The 20,721-nt window shown below is 45.6% G+C and overlaps 1 protein-coding gene across 2 annotated transcripts; it reads left to right on the top strand.

Annotated features, from left to right (window-relative positions):
- The first annotated feature begins 3,754 nt into the window (after positions 1-3,754).
- Positions 3,755-20,038, top strand: LOC129837726 (PR domain zinc finger protein 1-like). Of its 2 annotated transcripts, none has more exons than XM_055904117.1 (7): positions 3,755-3,857; positions 10,643-10,960; positions 12,688-12,807; positions 13,904-14,156; positions 16,523-17,586; positions 17,696-17,824; positions 17,957-20,038. In XM_055904117.1, exons 2-7 carry the CDS (start codon positions 10,664-10,666, stop codon positions 18,554-18,556), a joined length of 2,463 nt encoding a protein of 820 aa, XP_055760092.1. In that variant the 5' UTR covers positions 3,755-3,857; positions 10,643-10,663; the 3' UTR covers positions 18,557-20,038. The 2 variants fall into 2 exon arrangements, with proteins under 2 accessions (XP_055760092.1, XP_055760091.1); XM_055904116.1 differs by lacking the exon at positions 3,755-3,857 and adding an exon at positions 8,014-8,187.
- The last annotated feature ends 683 nt before the right edge of the window (positions 20,039-20,721 follow it).

Below are 20,721 nucleotides of genomic sequence, written 5' to 3'. Positions count from 1 at the left end.
ACTTTTTTCTAATAATGAGTTAGACGAGGACTCCAAATAAATAGTCAAAATCCACTCCCGGACCACCACGCTAATCCCACCCCAACAACAAGGTCAGAGTATTGTTTCTTCATCCTATGTAATGTATTACCAGAGCATTTGGTGATGTTTTCTTTACCCTGTTCAGAAAAATGTGTCATTGAAGTTGTTAGGTTTATGTCCCATCCCACATGCTGATATTGCCAGGTTCTGACCACTAGATGGCGCTGTTCCTGCTATTAGATTATGTTAAAGGATAGTTCACCAAAATTACATAATTGTTTCCTTACCCTGTAAGCAGTCTATGGACAAGGTATGACAGCAATTCATGCTTTGGTTCTGTTGTCCACTGTTTCAAATGCTAACTTTTTGACATTTAACTATCCCTTTAACACCTAATAGCAGGAACAACACCATCTAGTGTCCAGAACCTGGTAATATCAGGATTTAGGACAGGACCTAAACCTAACAACTTAGATGACTCATTTCTCTGAACAGGGGAGAAAAAAACATCACCAAATTAAATGAGAATACATTACATAGGATGAAGAAACAATATTCCATGCCGCAGCTCAATGCTACTTGTCAAACATAAAGGACTGATACTGTATATTTGTTGTTGGGGTGGGATTGGCATAAGGTGTGGGGGGGTCCGTGGTTTGTGGGGGGTCTGTGGTTTGTGGGGGTCCGTGGTTTGTGGTGGGTCTGTGTTTGTGGGGGGTCCGTAGCTGGCTTCTGACCATTTATTTGGATTCCTCATGTCTAACTCATTGCTAGAAAAAAGTTGGTCCAAATTAGTTGTTAGGTACTATATTTATTGAATATTATATATTTTTTAAATGTAACCTTTATTTAACTAAGTAAGTCAGTTAAGAACAAATTCTTATTTACAATGATGGCCTACACGAATCCTATCAATTAAAATGGACAATTTGGGTTTAATACAGGGGCACAACTTGCACTGGGGCGCAACTTTCACGTGTGTGTCCCTCCCCCTCCCCACATGCTGAAATTGCATTTTTGTCCCCACCAGTTGTATCATTGGAATGTGATACAAAACGAGGCAACGGTGTGCTTTAGGACCATGTGGACACTTCCGAGTGTCGAGTAGGCTGTTTGGAGTGTTTATCCGACTGCATTTAAAAATACTAATTATGTCTAAAACCAAAGGTGCACCCCTAGTGTAATCAATTAGCTACATTTTTCAAAGATCAAATTATATTTCAACAAAATAATGTCGCAGGAATGCTAATCTTATCTGTTTACTACAGAAATTATTTCAGAACCATCTGAGATGGTGGGTGTCATGGCTTGCTGAAATTACATGGAACAACCCTGTCAACAAGTTTCTTTCTTACACACGCACACAAAGCGCATGCACACAAAGCGCACGCACACAAAGCACACGCACACAAAACTCACACCCTCTTTATCTCTCTGTTCAGGCAAGGTCATGGTTTTTCATTGACAAGAAGAGACAGACAAAAATAAAGAGAGAGAGAGTGAAAGAGAGTGACATACATTCTGTAACAAAACAGTGTTACTCAGCTCTGTGGTTTTGTGTGATAATCTTGTGGGACACATTTCCCTCAACACCTGACAAAATGTTGTCATCAGCAGACTGCAGTTTCTCTTATACAGATACATAAAGACAGCACTCAAGCAGGCACTTACACACAGAAAGACACACAGTTATAAGCACACTAAGATTCAGATATATCAGATACACGCAAACCCACTGACACACACACATACACACACACACACACACACACACACACACACACACACACACACACACACACACACACACACACACACACACACACACACACACACTGAGTTGAGCTGGGGCGCGTGGCTGCCATTGTGGGTGAATCCCAGCTTGGCTCAGCTTTGCCTCGCTGGCAGCCTGCCAAGCTAAATATTTCTCCTGGACGAGAATGTACACACACATTCACAGCTCAGCGCCAAGCTACGTTAAAGCAAAGGGCTTCCCTCGGGCCAACTAGGTGTGTGTGTGCATGTGTGTGTGTGGGAGAAAGAGAAAGAGAGAGAGAGAGTTAAGGAGGTCAACTGTAGCAGCGGGAGCAAAGAGAGAAAGTGATGATTAGTCCCAGCTGTGACGTGACATAGAGATAGAAAGAGGGATGGAGAAAGAGAGCGAAATAGAAACAGGGACATAACGAAGGATGCAGTATACCTCTGAGCACCCAGGGTTAGAGGCTGGTAGGGGCAGTGCACAAGGAGTGGGTGGAATGTGTATGTCTGCTGTGCTCAAAGGGTTCTGATCTCCCCCCCATCACATCCATCATCCCACACACACTTCCCCAGCTTTGATGAGGAGTGGGCTGCATCACTGTGTGTGTGTGTTGGGGGGTGGAGACAGGAAGAGTGTGTAAGTGTGTCTGTTTTGCTTAAAGATCTGAGACTTCTGGGCACAGCGGAAGTGTGCCACTACAGCTATCCCCCTCAGCATGGACTCCATTACCACAGAGATGGGGAGACTCAGTGGAGAGAGAGATACCTGACTAGAATAGAATAGGGGAGAGAGATAGAGAGAGAGAGAGAATTGCGGAAGAGGGAGGGGGTACAGTACAGTCCGCATATCAAATGGAATAGGGCTACAGGGGCTCAGTCAAAGCTCAACAGGTGCTCACGCTCCCCCTTCACTCAAACATGCAGGACAGATATAAAACATTGGATTCAAATGGCTTCCATTTTCACTCAGACATAAAATGAATGTCCTTTTACTTGGAACGATTTTAAAAGCACTGGACAATTATCATCATAACAATTTCATAATAACTATAAAAACATACTCAGCCCACCAAAAAGAAAATACAGTAATATAGTAAGTAGTAAAACACATGCATACAAAATCCCATAAAAAGTGGCAATATGACTAGGCTACACAGGATTTGCCTTCACCAGACCGCTTCTGGTGCTCCAAGCCACATATTTCAATTATTTGCCTTCCAATAAAGATAACTTTTTTTTAACGCAAATATTAAGTATTTTATTGCAATTAATTTACAACAAAGAAAATGAACAAAAATGTCATCCAAACATTTGGATGCAATTTTTAAAAGGAAAACGTTCAGAAAATAGACTAATCCTGATAAAAATGTATTTATGCTTGATAAAAAACGATTCCTTTAATAATATTTTTCTACCAAAGAATTAACGGCAGGACATGGTAGCATATGGTAGGCCCGCCTCTGCCAAATAAATAGAAAATGGTCTTCAAAATGGTCCTTGATTTCGTATCAATAAAGCGTTCAATGTCTTATATTAATCAATTTCACCTATCGCTTCCAAATTTCCCTTTTCTTTCAAGTTTTTAGTCATTCAAATATTCACATTACAAAGACATGACTTTGTAACTATTGCCTATTGATTCATTGTCTCGTCAGTTATCTTTTAGCAGCCTTCACCTTGGGTGCAAAGGGGTGAAGGCGTCTAAAACTTTCTCGACATTTAGGCTATCCTAAACGAACATGTTAATGTCCTTTAAGCACACTGCAAATGTTGGAAACGAGAGGTGTTACTTTAACAATTGCGCCATCAGTTATCGAAAGCGTCGGCGCAGGGGTTTGTTTTGTTAATTGCTTGTCTTAATCCTAATTACAGTTTTGGGTGGAGCAGATTTGGGCGCGGAAGAAGGGGTAGGATACTTTGTATGTAAACTGTAGACTACAGATTCACCTCGACAATTCCATAGTATACTCGCACTACAAAGAGAAACGATCGGACCTAGGCCAGCAGCGCCTGAGTTTGGAAATTGGGATAAGAATATCTTCCAGCGCTCCGCTGCAGGACCTTCATAACGCGGACAGGTAAAAGAGCTTGCACCCCGCTTCGCTCGCCTGGCTACAGTCCCTGCAGTTCGATAAATAACATTGAATAGCCTACATTTATTTGCTACATTGTTTAGTGCTGGCGAAAAGTTTGTCCTGAATTAAGACAGAGCAGCCGACATCACGTTTTGTCGCATTTCATTCTCATTATTCTTCTACCTTAGGGTTTGGCACGTTGTGTATGTGGCCTATAGGTTATATAGCCTAGCCCTAGCCTATCGCCATAAGAAACATTGTATCCTAATTTTAATGTTAGGCAGGCTATTTGCTTAATAGTAGGACCTACAGAAACTACTCCAACACAGCCTAACAATCTATTTTTGCAAATATTCGCACTTGTTTGGCTAAATTCAATAATTTTCTGAAATTCCTCTTCTCTTTTGTTGCAACTCGGAGTCGATATTAGCCTACTGATAATAAAAAAGTGTGTGTGGTCATTCAGTTAAGAATGCGATAAGGAATTGAATGAGTCGCGTTGAATGACCCTGCTTTGAATCGAAAGTGATTGCATAGGGTACAAGATTGGAAGTGCGTCTTGCGTAGTCTACAGTTCAGTCGTTTTACATTATTTAGTCCGACAAAGAAGTCGGATAACAACCCTATATTTTGACGAGTTGACTTGTTAGCCCCGTTTCGCTTTTTATCCGACAGTCTCATCTTGCACAGGTTATTCAATGTCCTGATTCGATCTTTTCATCATGGCGTTCGCTAAACAGGAAAATGTGCCCGACCGGGTATTTGACAGTTTTTAACAGTTGAACACCCGTTGCGCAACGCTTTGCTTACTGTCACGGGCACGGGGGTATGGTACACACGCGTCGAGTTCCATTAGCCTATATCTGTCCAGTGTAACACATACCACAACCTGACAACTACATAAACATTGTTTTTAAGTACAGCTGTCGTGGGCGGTATTTGGGCTATAGCAAAGGCCCTAGGATCATATATCCTATTGTTTTATGATTCGTTGCCTACTCCGAAATGTGTCCGATGACGCAGCCGCTTTGGAAGGTTGCGTTATCACAAAGTGCTGTGCTCATCATTGTGCGTGCAGTATGCTTATGACTTCCTGCACATTGCCGAAAAGAAGAGGCATGTGATTCTGGTTGTGACTGAGAGCACGTTTCAGGTTGTTTACGGGAATGCACTGTGAACCTCGGTAAACATTTACCTGCGGAAAAGGTCTGCGAGCTTAAATAGTTCTCTCTATTTAGTGGTTGAAAGTTTCATTTACAGTTTCTAGAGTTGAGTCCGTTTTGCCCAGGGTATCAGTCATACATACACACACACCCGTTTCTCTGTGGAAAACAAGAGAATCTCAGTCATGTTACTTACACTATTATTGTCATTCTACACCGTATAGTTCAGTCTTTGAGTTAATGCAAAATTAAGATTTCAAAGGTGTAATATTTGGGAAATGTGGATTTATGAGTTATGAAGCAAATATTGTAGTATGTTGATTACAGGAAGTCATTACATCATTTTGACGTTTGAGATAGTCCCAGCCCAGCTCTATTTGGAATCCAATGGCTGCCTGGCCTGAAACGTGTGTGATAACTCCCACTCCCCCCTCTTTTCTTGCCTCATTGTCAGCAGTGTCAATGCCACTGGCCTCTGTTTGCCTCCTTAATGAAAAGTACAATGTAATCAGTGGCATGTGCCAAATAGACCATGATTAGCTCTTCCTCTGGGTTAAGGAGGGTGACTGTCTGGTGGTGGTGTTGATCGTAACACAAGTGTCCGCCGTGTGGACAGTCCCTCCAGATGGCTGAGGGGGGAGAGTGTGTGTAGCCGCGGTGGATTGGCACGATTAGGAGAGCTACTGCAATGCCCCAACCCCACCCTGCTCTACGCTGTAGGGGGGCTCGACCTGGCGTATGCCACGCGTCCACACACACAGGTCCCTCAGCCCAAACAGGGCAATGGCTAGGTCTAACCTCCTTACTTCCCCCTAATGGCTCCTCCATTGAGGGTTTAACTCTTTCCAGAACAACACCCAAATCCATTGTGCCTCCTCCACGCGCACACGCTTTTTGAGGAAAGTTCAAGCGGATACAAGCATCGTTTGGCACACGCCACATGAAATGGTCAATAACAATCTTCTTGCTATGATCTTGTGAGAGGCATCCTGTAGACCGGAATTAAAACATTTTGTGACAAATGGGAGAAAATCAGTGACACTCCAGATCAACTCTGAAGATAAGATCCACCACTGTTGTGGGGAAAGTTTTGGGAAGTTTGTGTGTGTGAGAGAGAGTTTGAATATCAAGGTGAATAACAGTCATGGCATTTGAATGAGAAATTGACAGTGTAGCCAGTACTTCTCTTCTTGTGACAAGCAGGATCGTTAAGCTGAATCTGCTATGAAGTCAATAAAGTTTGCTGCTTTTTGCCTCTTGTTGCAGATGGAACCCAGGAATTTGGAATGGCTGCTAATCTCACCTGTGGTTTAGCCACCCCCTCCCATTCCACCCACTCTCATCCTCACCACCTTTCTCTTCTCTTTCTTTTCATAATCCTTACCTCCTTCTGATGTGTTGGCACCACAATTCTGCTCAGCTCTGTGTGTTTGTGCTAGCCCTGATAGGAGCCCTCTGTAAAACTAACAGAGACAGGAGGTCCCCATGCCCTTATTTGTGTGGCCCTCTTCCTCCCTCCCTCTCCTCCAGGCCTGCAGGCCACATTAAATACCCTCCTTGGCCTGCGCATAAACAAAAAGAGCCATTTGACTTCAGAGGGACCCCTCCCTACTCCCCCAGCCTCAGGCCTGCCTGCGCCCCCTCCTTCCTTTACAGTTTAAGCAGAGAGGGATGAGGAGAGGGGAAAGGGATCAGGGGGGGGGGGGGGTTGTCTGTGTCTGGGCCCAGATTGTTCCCAGCCAGCAAGCGGGTAGGGATGGACCACATGTGACTTTCAAAGGGGAAAAGATGTTCTTTTCGCTCTCGTTTTTTGTTTAGTTGAAATCTTAACTTGTTTTTCTGGAGGGAGTGAGATGTTTTTTTTGGTAGGGGTTGGTCGCTACAGAGCATGATCATGTAGACCAGCTGGGGTGCAGATTGTGTGTGTTTGGGGCCGGTGGGTCGTCTGTTGGCAGGAAGGAGTAGGCAGTGAGTGATGTGGTCAACTCTCTGTCACCAGTGGGGGGGATTGAAGACCCGGTTCTGTCTGTCTCTCCCTCCCTGACCTCCTCCCCTGCCTCATGTTTTATTTTCTTCATTATCATTCTTCATTAGCCCTCGCTCCACTCCGCCCCACTCAAGACTGATGTCAATCGAGGGAGAGTAGGGGATTTCCAGTTGAATTCCAGGACATGGTTGCTTGCTTTGAGTGGTCTTTGCTATGGGGATCTGATACAGACAGAAAAAGAGGGATAGATGGAGGAGGAGAGACAAAGTGTTTTGTGTTGTATTTAACCAGGGTCAGCAAGCCCTGCACCTTTAATGTCACAGTTTATTACCAGAGGCAGAGAGACCGAAAGAGAGGGAGTGTGTTGGTGAGACTGAGCCTTGAGGTCAGTTCAGTGTCGCCCTTTAGAGGGTGTGTGTGTGTGTAAGAGGAACGTCCGTCCGCGGCTCTGTGCTGGGTAAACAGTAGAGGGGCATTGAGTCACTGTCACAGGATGTCCTCCTTTCCCAGGAAGACTCATAAACAACCCCCCCCCCCCCCCCATCTATGTGTGTTTGTTGTGTGTGTGTGGGGGGGGGGGGGGGGGGGGGGGGGTTGTTGATCTGTAACAGTTGCACTGTTACACAACAAGCACCCATGTTGAGGGAATATGTTTTTGAGACTTTGATTTGGAACTGGCAACCTTTTCTAATTTTATTGAAGTTTATCGAAGACTGCAAGAGAATGTTTGAATTTAGGTTAAGGTGTGTCATGGTACTTTTATGTGCCAATTGATATTGTTTTGTGTGAAGCATCAAGAGCTCATGCCTCGGGTATTAGCGCCTGCTATTTCCATAGAGCAGTGTGTGTGTGCCTGCCACTGCTACCCTGAATGAGCTGCAAGCGATCGTGTTCCTCATGGTGGTGGGCGGTCCTTGAGAGGGGGAGTGGAGAGAGAATGAGGGAGGGACCACTGAGTGAATCAACAACTCCCTCACTTGTCGAGGGGCAGTCAGTTAAACAGAAGGCACTCACTGGAGCAGACACACACACACACTCACACACAGCACTCACACTCTAGAGTAGCGCTTGGATTGGAGGGGGAGAGGGTGAACTGCACCTGTCCCACGCACACACACATAAACACACTCACCCAGGGGATAGATCATTCGGCCCTATGTGTGGCTGGGACCAAAGCTTCTCGGTGAGTACGCTAGTCAATGGAGGAACAGAGACTTGTAGAAAAAAGTTTGATTTTGGTATTTTCACTTTTTATTTTTAGGAAAAAATTTACTTAATTTTTTCCTAAATTATATTATTCGTTTTGAGGATTTTTAAAGTTGTGTATTAAATTTGGTTTGCTTGTAATAGTTGAATAAATACTTTTCTAAATTAAACCAGTGACAACGAATATGAAGGTTTATTTTATGACTTCTTTATGTAAGTCAAAGTTTTCTCCTTGTTTGTCTGGCCACTCCATTATACAATGAGTTTGTTAAACTTTCAGTATATTGTTGAATATAATATTTAAATGCAATCATTTTGAGTTTTGAGATTGTTTAAATTATTAATAGTTTATTGCAGTTTGTGTCTACTTCAGCGGAATTGTTTGAATTATTAAAATTCTAAAATTGTCATTGGTTATAGCTTGCTTAAATGTAAACTTTTTTTTTTTACTTTTTTTTTAATTAACTAACTTAAAAAAAAAAACTATATCAGTAGTGTTTATCGAATATTTTAACAGAGATGTGTATGTGAGAGTTGAATAAATCAGTTGCTTTAGGCCAGGTTCTCAGTTTCAGTATTCGTTTTGCACAGCTGTCATAGAAAGACTTCTTTATTAGCAGGAACAGATTTTGACTAGTGTTTGGTATTATATTTATCTATATATTTAAATCCCTTTAAACGGATATTCATGATATCAATGTACAATATCACAATATTAATAAATATTAAATAGTTTGAAATGATCTACTCTACATTGAAATGGAATATCCTATTTGTATTATCATTTCATGTATGTAATTACTTGGGATATTGTTTGTAGTACAATTTTATTTTAAATTAATGTTGGAGAAACATTTGAGGAAGTGATTTGTTGTTCTGTTACTCTTCCGGAAGTTCATTAATTACACTAGTCTCCTAGCAACCTGTTTTATTGGCTTGAGTGAATTTTGTTGAGTATAGGGTCATGTTTAATTTGGTCAAGGCTTGGGGAATTTTGTCAAGCTTTTAGTTGTGGTTTAGTTTTGGAGATTGTTGGAGGGTAGAGTAGATCTCAGTTGGTTATGGTGCGTTCTTCCTGAATTATATGTGAGTGACGGCGTATAAGGTTGCATTTCAGTCTATCATCGGCCTTGAAATTTGACAATCTTTGTAGCGTATGATCATTCATGCTACGGACACTGTGTTTTTGTTGTGGGACAAGGATGTGTGTGTGAGATGGTCTTGTGTGGGGAGCGTTTGAAGTTTGTTTGTGCTGCTGTGGCCCCCCAAATGGAAAAGTTTGGCGCTCGCTCCCCACTGTCCCACACACACACATGGATGATTTGCCTGTTCCGCTGCTCTGCCACTCTGCTTCCAATTTTAGCTCCATTCAGACGTAGACAGGACTTCCTTCCCCTGTTTGTGACTATTTTTCCACCCTGGGGAGAGAGGGCTAGGGACAGTGAGAGAGCATAGGGGAGAGGGGGATAAAGAAAGAAACAGGAGGATTAAGACACTTATGTTGACAGTTTGACAAGGAGGGAGAATGAAGAAGAGTAGGCTAGATAGAAGTAGAGTTGGACAGAGAGGGAGAAGGGTACAGAGGGAATGAAGATGGTGAGGGAGGGTAGAGAGACCGAGGGGTAGCGTGGCCGGCCCTGACCTTATGCCAGCTTACATAGCCCATGGAATGGACTCACAGCTTGGCTGCCATTTTTAGGCCGTGTCATCCTATCTGCACAAGTCATTGGTCAATCTGTCTTGCCCTGAGACACTAGCCGGATCCGCATACAGTATATAACAAGGAGTCTTCGAGGAATACCTAGGATAGGATAAAGCAATCCTTCTGACCCCCCCCCCCCCCCTTAAAAGATTTAGATGCACTATTGTAAAGTGGCTGTTCCACTGGATGTCATAAGGTGAATGCACCAATTTGTAAGTCGCTCTGGATAAGAGCGTCTGCTAAATGACTTAAATGTAAATGTAACACATACATACTCTTGGGTCACAACTCATCTGTAATAAAAAAAAGGAATAGACTTTTCACTCTGGATTCAATAAGTGTTTTATTTAAAAAAAAAATGGTAACTTATTTGAATAGAGTTGATGGTTTCCTGTGATTGAGTGTTTCCCTCTAAGTAGAGTGTAGTGGGGATCAGACTGTCCTGGGCTAGAGGCTAGTGGGGTCGGTCGACAGTGGCTCTTGTTCCCACAGAGAGAGCACAGACACTGTCTGCTTAGTCAGCCAGTCTCAAAGGAACTCGCCACTCACTGACTCATGCTGGATAATAACGCTCCCCTCTCTCTTTTTCTCTCCCTTGTCTTTCTGTTCTCTCTCATCTCTCCCCTTCAATTTCTTTCCTTTCTCCTTCTCTCCATCTCTTTGTCTGTTTCGCTTTATCTTTTTTTCTCACTCGCTCTGTCTTTTATCGGTTTCCCTTTCCCTCTCTCAGGCTACCTCTCATAGCTCGGCCATGTTGACTATTGAGGGGGCCCACACTGTAGAGCACAACAACGTCAAAATGGACACCGAACCCCATAGGGACACGGAAACCCAGATGGACATGGGATCCAAAATGGCCACCGACACAGACTCTAAGATGGAGGAGGCAGACATGATGAAGTGGACGGAGGCAGAGTTTGAGGAGAAGTGTACCTACATCGTCAAGGATACTCTGCGGGAGGCAGGGACAGAGAGCGAGGGGTTAACGAGAGCAGAGGCCTCACTGCCTCGTAACCTGGCCTTCAAACAACTAGCTGATTCCAAAGAGGTAGGAAGACACAGATACATACATGCACACACACCATCTGTAAACCCATATGCTCCCCAAACTCACATGACTCAACTGTAGGTAATATATGACAGCAGGAGAAGTCTCAGCCAGAGGGGATTGTGGTGAGGAGGGTGTCTCGTTGTAAAAGATCACACACTGAAGCACGGCGATGACCTGTGTGTGTTGTAGGAGCGGTGTGTAAGCCCAGTGTGGAGGGGAATTCACACACACACATTCTCTGAGGTGTGATGCAGGTTGCTACAGAGCCTCCGCAGTGAGAAATGAGCTCCCACCCATCCATGAAGAGTCATTAATCATACTTAGCCCTGCTGTTGACGGGAGATTCATCAACACATCCTGATAACCATTTACCCTACCTGTCTCTGTCTATCCCTCTATGTTCTCACACTAGTCAGTCCTACACTAGACCAGACCCAGCTCTCTCTACCTACCTCTGTCCAAATATCAACCTCTTCACAACCCAAACTGATCCCCAGTCAGTCTAACCGTTGAACCCTGTAGAATAAGTGTGACGAGGGGTCATGAGCGTAGGTGGGGAGCATTTTGTGGTTTTAACCTGATCAAGACCGCATTATTTGGTTGCAATGAATAGATTTTCTTGTCATTGCTCATCTGTTTCTTATCACCCTGTGTGTGTGAGAATGAGTGTTTCCCACCATGTTTGTTTACGACCTGATACGGTATCCGTCAATATTTATCACCTTCACAGAAGCGACCACTAAGATTGATAGAGAAAATAAGAAAGAAGAAAATGAGAGGATGTGGATAGAGTATAGCATTGCCAGTGATGAAAGGATATTGACTTAGTCATTTAGGGAGCATTGTAAAGTCAGTTAATAAGTTATCCTCAAAACACCCCTAATCTTGAGAAGTGGTCTGGCCCTGGGATGGAAATGGGAAGGGGGATTTCCCAATCCTTTAGGGAGGATGATTGTGTAGGATATGCATGAAGGGGATAAGGGTGTGTGTGTGCGTGCAAGTGTAGTCTGTGTAGGGGGTTTGGTGAATACATCAGAGTTTATCATGGTTAGGAGATTAGCTGAATGTCTAGGTTTGATAATCCCTCATTTTCAGACGGATGCACTTCCCTTGCTGTTCTTCCTTCCTTCCTCTATTTCAAGTCTTTTTTCAATTATTTTGAAAGGAACAACAGCGCTTTAATATCAGGTGTGGATCTCTTTCTCCTTTAAGGTGAACAGTCTATTGAGATGAGTTGTTTTGATGTGGTAGGGTGTGTTGTGTGGTTAGCAGAGTGGGTGTCGTAAGGGGTGTCAGAGGGAGTGGCCCTGTGGTCAATTAGAAAGGAACAGAGGCGAGAAGGGGGAGATGCTTTGTGGCATAACCTGGGTGAGATGGAGGAAATATAACTCTTTCCCTCAGGGTGTCTAACTCTTCCTGTTGGCACTGGATAAGGGTTAGGTGTGTGTTTGCCTATGTTCACACACTTAAAACACACAGCAAATGTGGCTTGAGGAAAAAGTGTGACAGTCAAATTCCCATTCTAGGCCACAGATTTTTCTAGTACAGAGTAGTAATTATACACATACACACAGAGGCAGCCCTGTTTGTTGATTTGATCATGATGATGGGTTCTTCCGGCCGTCTTCATGTGAAGACTGACCTGGCAGGATGTGATAACGTAAATCCTCTAACCACAGAACATCCACACACTGCAACTAATGGTCTTTATCTCTGTCCTGTAGGTGATTGGAGTGGCCAGCAGAGAGTACATCCCCAAAGGAACACAATTCGGCCCCCTGGTGGGTCAGATTTACACTGCAGACAGCGTCCCCAAAGACGCCAACAGGAAGTACTTCTGGAGGGTGAGTGGTTTTCCCTCCTGTCCACTAACACACACACACACACACACACACACACACACACACACACACACACACACACACACACACACACACACACACACACACACACACACACAAAGAGAGCAAGCGCTTCACTTTCAGTAAAAGACAGCCACAGAGGAAGAAAAACAACCATAGGTCATTTCCTGTTCCACTGACTGACTTAGTGTGACGTCACGGCCAGGGTCTCTGCGTTCTGAAGAAGTTTGTGTGTGTGGAGACGGAGAAGGGTTTTTCTCTCTAATCATTCTGAGACTAAGGCTCTCCACTCTGTGTGTGTGTGTGGTACATCCTGTGAGTATGCAGTTTTATATGCGTACTTGTCTCAGACACACACACACACCCTCAACGCCTATTTCATCATGATAAATCTGCTGGGTAAAGCCTGTTATTCAGTAGTGGTTGTCTGATCAGTAAGTGTGGCAGCTAGTACAGTAAGAACTGTAGTGGAACAATGGAGGAGGAATATGATGTCAATTTTACACTGTACACAGGAACAGTGCTACGGTGTCATCGTTCCGGGAAGTGACAATGTAGCACTCGTACACCCCCCCACACACACAGGCACTCACCTAGATTCAACAACATCCCAAAGCAATGTGTTCCATTCATGTCCCTCGCTCAGGCAAGCCACAACAACACAGAGTTATAGACCTCTCTCTCACTCTCTCTCTCGGTGATGTTGATGTCCACAATCAGATAGGAGAGAGAGTGGTCTATGAGTGGAGAGAGGGGGAAGATTCAGAATGAGTGTCGGTGACATTGTCGGCGTGACGTATTCTCTGACTCAACTCTTTTGGATGTGTATAAGAGAGGCTCCTACTCTGTCGGTCTCGCCATCCCTCAGTCTGTATAACTGGCTATAAGGTCTGGAGTGGAGGGAGAGAGCTCTAAAGAGTCTACACTTTAATGATATTACACTCACGCTGCTGAAAATATGATTCGTCAACATATTTAGCCGTTACTCAGCACTGTTTTTCTGGAGAGTTCTAAACTTGCCATTGAGACTTCCTTGCCTGTTAACCTTTGACCATTTCCTTACTCTCCGTCCCCTCAGATCTACTCGGAGGGCGACTTCCACCACTTTGTGGACGGCCTGGACGAGGAGCGTTCTAACTGGATGCGCTACGTCAACCCAGCCCACTCGGCGGGGGAGCAGAACCTGGCGGCGTGCCAGAATGGCACGAACATCTACTTCTACACGGTGAGGGCCATCCCCCCTGGCACTGAGCTGCTGGTGTGGTACTGCCCAGAGTTCGCTCACCGACTCCACTACCCGCCCTCTGGAGAGCTCATGATGCAGAAACTCAGTAAGTCCTATCATATGAAACCTTATTACATGTTATACCATAGTAACAACACTAAGTTATATAATGATAATCATATACTGTATGCAATGATTTATTACATAGTAATAACACTGTATCCTTGGAAGTATAGTGTACTATTGGTATTATGTTTAACTTTCTATGGTGTGTGTGTGTGATTTGTATTTAGCACCTACCTGCTCAGTGTTGGTGTGTATCTTGAGAGTGTATATTTGTGAGAGCCTGACAGTGTTTCTGAGGGAAGCCACGTCTCCTTCTTCTCTGAACATCTGCCTGGCATTAACACATACAGCTCCTCGACCTTTCATCTCTGCCAGCGCCACCATTGCATGTCTGTGATCACTCTAGTCATAAAGTGAATAGTCTAAATGCAAATATGAATATGTGTGAGGAAGCAAAAAAGAGTGAGAGAGCACCAGACAGAGTTAGAAGGGGAGGTAGGTAGGGATGGGAGGAAGAAGCCAGCATTTTGCCTCCAGGTGTGGTAGGTAGTGACTCCAGTTCCCCGGGAGATGCACATCTCCTGGAGCAGAGAGACACAGGGGCCTGGGCCCCCTCAGGGTACTGGCCCATCTGGCTCCTACTTTTTCTCTATGGCCCCTGTAATTAAACCACCCCACTACCACAGGGGCCCCTGTTGACCTGGTAATGACATCATACTTACCTTTCTCTTCTCTCTGTCTCGGTCCATCTCTCTCCCTATGTCTTTCTCCACTAACCCAGTCATAGTAGAACCAGACGTGTGTTTGGTTGGTTGTGTGAGTCAGCAGAACTGGCTGGTCTGAAATGACTGAACTGGAGCTCTTCTCCCACTCGCACTCCTCTTTGTGTGACAGCTGTTTTTCTCCATATTTGTGTGTGTGTGTATTACACTCTTACACAATCACAATCAGCCTTCCTTAAAACGACAATAAGCTTTGCACAGACATATGGCACCTGTTAGCATTTCCTGTTCTAAATGTGTATGCGTTCAACCGCATACTATCCTACTCACACCCTCTCCCTTGCATGCAAGGACACACATACCCGGAGAGGCATTTCATTCCAACACACTCACTCTTTTAATCTCAAGTGCGTGCGTGTGTGATGTGCTGACGGCTCCTTGGCCCTTCTCCATAATTTATTTGGAACTTTAAAAGTGGAGAGACGGAGGGAAGAGAGGAGAGGAAGAAAAGCGTCCCCTCCATTGACTACTTGAACTTCCTGGCGGCGGGGCCGTGCTGACAGATTGATATCTCCAAGATGGCCACCATGTTTGTTTTCTGAAAGAAAGGAGGGCTGGGAGTGGTGTCATCTGAGGAGGAGGACGGAGGAGGAGAGGGGGGAGGCACTGATAACCTCTGTGTTTACACACTACCGCTGTAGTGGTGTGGGGGTCACTGTGTGTGTGTGTGTTTGAAAGTCTGTCGAGTAATTAAGTGCTGGAAAGCTTCATGTATATACACGTTAGTTGACACACACACACAGATTTGTGACCCTCTAGTAAAAGTTCAATGGGTAGTAAATGGATGGGATTATTGATGTCCACTCTAAATCCCGACTCTGGAGGTTTAACAGGTGAGGATGTGTTAACCGACATGCAGAGGCTTTTAGCGTGTGTGTGTGTGTAGCCTGGAAGCGCTTGCAGTAATCCTATCTTTCATCATGTGGAGGTGACAGTAGGTGCAAGGGAGGAGGAAGCTCTCCCAGTTAACCTTTGACCTGGAAACAATAGCAAACGAGAAGGAATTCTGGGTGGTTGTTTTTACTTCTACCTAAAGGACTGATAAAAGTCCAAAGGTGTAGGATAGGAAAAGTGTGTTTTTGTGTTAATGGAACGTGATTGAAGGGTCCTTCTTTGGGTCGGGAGTGTGCATGCTGGAGACGATGAGCAAACCTATCAGACAAAGGCCTCTTTGTCAGGAAGTGTCAAGAGTGTGTGTGTGTGATTGAGAGAGTCAGGTGGAGAGGGCAGGTTGAGGCCAAACTTGAGAGGAAACTTTCAATCAGCCCTGCCCCATTTGGATTTTATCTTGATTTTTATCTGCCCCCAGACCACCACCACCTCCCTCCCACACACACGCCCAGAGGCAGCTGTCACGCCTCACTTCCTGTCTTTTAGCCCCCCATGATCTTTCGTCAAATCTGTCGCGCTAATTGAACCGCTGGGTTACAGTGTTCCTAACCACCCCTTCCCCCTCACACACTCTACAGCTGAAATACCATTATTTCTCCTAAGCTAAAGACATGTCTAAGTTTTTCCTGTACGCACTTTAAAATTCTCCAGACACCAAGTCAAAGGGAACCGTGGTCTTCAGTCAGAGGGAGAACAGTGTGTCTGACCTCTCTCTCTCTCTCTCCGTCTACAGAGCAGTCTCTGCTGGAAGCCAAGCAGCAGGCCAGTGAGGAGCATGTCAGCAGCAGCAGCGCCCCAGTCAAGATAGAACACAGTGTCTCCTCCATCCTCAGGGGCCCCACCACCTCTAGCAAGAAGGAGCCCAGCCGGCCACTAGCCACGCGGCCCCGCTGTGCTGACAGCCCCGATCGGCCCCTGTACCCCCACGCCCTCTACCCCCCATTCCGCCCCCACCCTCATCTAACGGAAGAATTCCTGAGCCTTAAGACAAGCCCGGTACAGTTTGGTTACACAGCAATCAGATCACCAGGCAACCAGTCGCCGGCGACCCCGAGTCCGTCAGCGCGGCGCAGTCTGGAGAGTAGCCCCGACGGTAGCCCCGCAGCTCCCCAACCCACACCCCCATCCTCCTCTTTCTACCGCCGAGGTTTGGGCCCCTTCCCAGGCTACCCTCCACCAGCCGCCTCCCTTTCCTCGCCCTTCTACCCTCCCGGCCCCCACTACTCCCGCTACATGCTACCCCACCACTACCCACTACCTGGGGGTGGGGTGCCCGCTGTCGGGGGCATGTTTCCAAGAATGTACCCTCTCTTCAGCAGCCTGCTGCCCCCCAACATGCCCCTGCTGCCTGGGGAGGCGGGGAGCAGGTTCTTACTACCTGACTCCTCCCACCCCTCATTCTCCACCCACAGGGACTTCCTCCTCTCCGCCCCCACCAGTGCCTTCTCAGCCGCCACCACCCTCAAGGACAAGGTCGGCCCCCACTACCCCCATCATCCCTACTCTGGCCATGCTCATCCTCACCCACACGGGCACCCCCACGCCCCCACCAGCGGCTCCCCTACAGCGGGCACGGCGGCCCCTAGCGAGCGCGTGCCCACCAAGCCTACCTCAGCCCTACTGGGCAGCGCCAGCGGCCGACAAGAGGAGGAGGCCATGAACCTGAGCAAGATGAAGCGTGGTGGTGGCTCTACCGGCTACAAGACCCTGCCTTACCCACTCAAGAAGCAGAACGGCAAGATCAAGTACGAGTGTAACGTCTGCAGCAAGACCTTCGGCCAGCTCTCTAACCTCAAGGTGAGACTGGCGACATTCTGTTCGCTCCCTTCATTCCATGCATCCAGACTACTTTGTGTTCCCTTGCATTGAACCCAACTGACTTTAACGTTGTCCTTGCTGTGTGTAGGTGCACTTGCGTGTCCACAGTGGTGAGCGACCCTTCAAGTGTTCGACCTGCAGTAAGGGCTTCACCCAGCTGGCCCACCTACAGAAACACTTCCTGGTGCACACTGGAGAGAAGCCCCATGAGTGCTCGGTAAAGACCACCACAAATTCTATGCTAGTCGCTAAGTCTGTTAAGCAAGCTAGCTAGCTAGCTAGCTGTTGCATATACATAAGCAACGCTGAACTTCCTCCTCTAACCCTTCACTTGTCCTCTTTCCCCCAGGTGTGCCATAAGCGCTTCAGCAGCACCAGCAACCTAAAGACCCACCTGCGCCTCCACTCGGGTGAGAAGCCCTACTCGTGCAAGCTCTGCCCTGCCAAGTTCACCCAGTTTGTCCACCTCAAGCTGCACAAGCGCCTTCACTCCCGCGAGCGGCCACACAAGTGCCCCCACTGCCACCGCCACTACATTCACCTGTGCAGCCTGCGGCTACACCTGAAGGGCTACTGCCTGGCTGCCGTCACCTCCTCAGGTGGCCCCACCCCCAGCCCCTCCACCCAGGAAGAGCTCCAGCGCATCAACGAGGAGATTGAGCGCTTTGACATGAGCGACCACGCTGAGAGGCTGGACCAGCTCCAGGGAGGGGTTGAGGTTGAGGTTGAGGCTGTCCTGGAGAAGCAGGTTCTGGGGATGCTGTGGAGGGAGATGGACCTCAAGACCTCCGGCTACCACCACCACAAGGGCGGCGCCAGTGAGCTCCAGTCTACAGGTTACGGCCTGTACAATTCAGTCAATGAGACGTCGGTTATCAAACTGCGCCGAAGCAGTCCGCTTCTTCCCTCCAACGTCACGATCAAGCAGGAGTCCGAGGAACAGGCTTGAGCTCACCGTTTGAAAAACGTTGAGTCAGACTGTGGCTCTGAGAACTTGGTTAGCAGGAGCAACGAGTGTAAATATATTTTTGATGGTTGTAGCGACTGGGGTTTTCAAACTTTCAGGGACTTCTGTACTCAGGGCTCCAAGAGACACTGTCCCCAGACTACTAAACTGTTCCACTGTGTCCTACACTTAAGACAGGACAATCATCCACCCTGGATTTCATATCATTATTATTGTTACTGTTTATTTTCAAATGTTATTATTTTTGTTGAATTTATATAACCTCCTTAATTTATTATGCAATTATTCTGTCTTCGAAAAGCAATATGTGGAAGTGATGTTTACAATGACCAGGTAAGTCATTGTAATTTACTGTTTGTTTTTCTGATTTTGATTTCACTCTGGGGCCATTGTGTATATACTTTCTCTCTCTGCCTGTATCCATCCTGTGTGACCTGTTGAGAAACAGGGGTGCCTACTTTTTAATTTTTTTTTACATTTATTTAAACAATATAGCAGGTTAAAAAGGGTCAAAGGTCACAACTTTGTTTTGCCAAAGGTGAACACAAACTGTTGATTAGAAAGAAAAGGCATTGCTTGACCTTCTGACCCTTCCAGCAAGCTTCTCTATGTCCACGCTCATGCAGAGTTCTACAAAAAAGGGCATTTTTTGTTCTGTTATATATTTTCAACAACGGTTACCTCAGTGTGTGTATGATTGTATGCATGTGAGTAGGAGTGTGCGTATGTGTGTCTATGTTCAGAGGGAAGCTGAAGGAGAGTGTGTTTCTATTTATTGCTTTTGCTACTTGAAGAAGAAACCAAAATGAATATGATCCAAAGAGCAGGAAAGTCTGCTCGATATGTAGCATATAAAGTCTGCGAGTCCGGGAATCCTTCCCCCCCAACAGTCCAAGGGAACTTCAAAAACACTGTCAATAGCAAAAGGAGAGACATTAAACCTTCTCAAATGGGATTTGTGGCTAGTAACCAAAGTTTACTTGGCTTTAGTTTCAAACACCAAAAAGAAGACCAAGAGAATACTGTTTGTCTGTGATGAAGTGTTAGCTCTTTAGCTGTGGTTTTGTTTGAGAAAAATGTATCCCCCTTCTCGTTTTTAAATGGCACAGACCAAAGCACCTTGGCCTTCTTATGCACTGGCCCCTCCCCTTTATGTGCCGGTGCTTGCTCCTCCCACTATTCAATATGATTGGACTGTTATAATGGCTTTAAGACTACATATGGTTTGTCTCCATAGCAACTGTGACCCCAGGCCGGTGACCTGGAAGCAGTTGCACATCAGCCTCCATCCCCTCGCTTTCTCCTCTCTTTTTTTTCTCTCCCTCCAACCCTGAAGTATGACCAAAGCATCCCCTTTCGTGTTTAGCCCTAGAGGAGAAAATTTGAAAAAATACTGTCTCTGTTTACATACTCGTTTACATAGTTATTTATGTGCAAAAATAAATTTATGATAAATGTCCACAGTTCTAATCTGACTTTTGTGTGATTAATTTTGTTTTTATTTGCCTCCTATTTTGGGTATTGTGCTTTAGCAGGAACTAGCAGACATTAGGGTCTCAATCTTCTATGGCTTCTTGTAGATCATGTTGCTTCCACCTCGCATGTAGCCCCAGATCAGTGATCATGGCGGAAAGGACAGAAGGAGAGGTAGCTAGTTAGAAATAATGAGACACCACTTTGCCTCGGACAAAATGAGGCATCAAAGTGGTAAGCATATGCCTTTTGGTTTAGATCAAGACACTGGAAGAAGTTCCAAGGGATGGAATGAATGGAGAATAGTGTATTTAGAAGATGCACAAACCTTTCATTGACATCAATACAAGATTTCTATGAATGTTCAAGTCATGCATGCATGGTCGGTATGTAGTAAAGAAGACTGAAGGTTTATGTCAATTTTTGCGGGCCGTGCAAAGCTAAAAGACAGGAAAGGGAAATAGGAGTACATTTGGAACACATCCCCTTGCCCCACGGCAATAGTAACTGTGGTCGGTCTTTTATCCTCAGTTTATCCTGCACCATTTCCTCATGAGGAGACCCCCATTGAAAAAAGTGAATAATTCAGTACAGACTGCAGGCTCTGCACAATCAAACCCAGTGTAGTATACACAGCAGCATAACATACCTGTTTTCCTCATGGTCAAGTAAAA

The sequence above is a fragment of the Salvelinus fontinalis genome, chromosome 38 (assembly GCF_029448725.1).
Source record: "Salvelinus fontinalis isolate EN_2023a chromosome 38, ASM2944872v1, whole genome shotgun sequence".
NCBI classification, from domain to species: domain Eukaryota; kingdom Metazoa; phylum Chordata; class Actinopteri; order Salmoniformes; family Salmonidae; genus Salvelinus; species Salvelinus fontinalis.
This window is presented reverse-complemented; position numbering and strand designations above follow the sequence as displayed.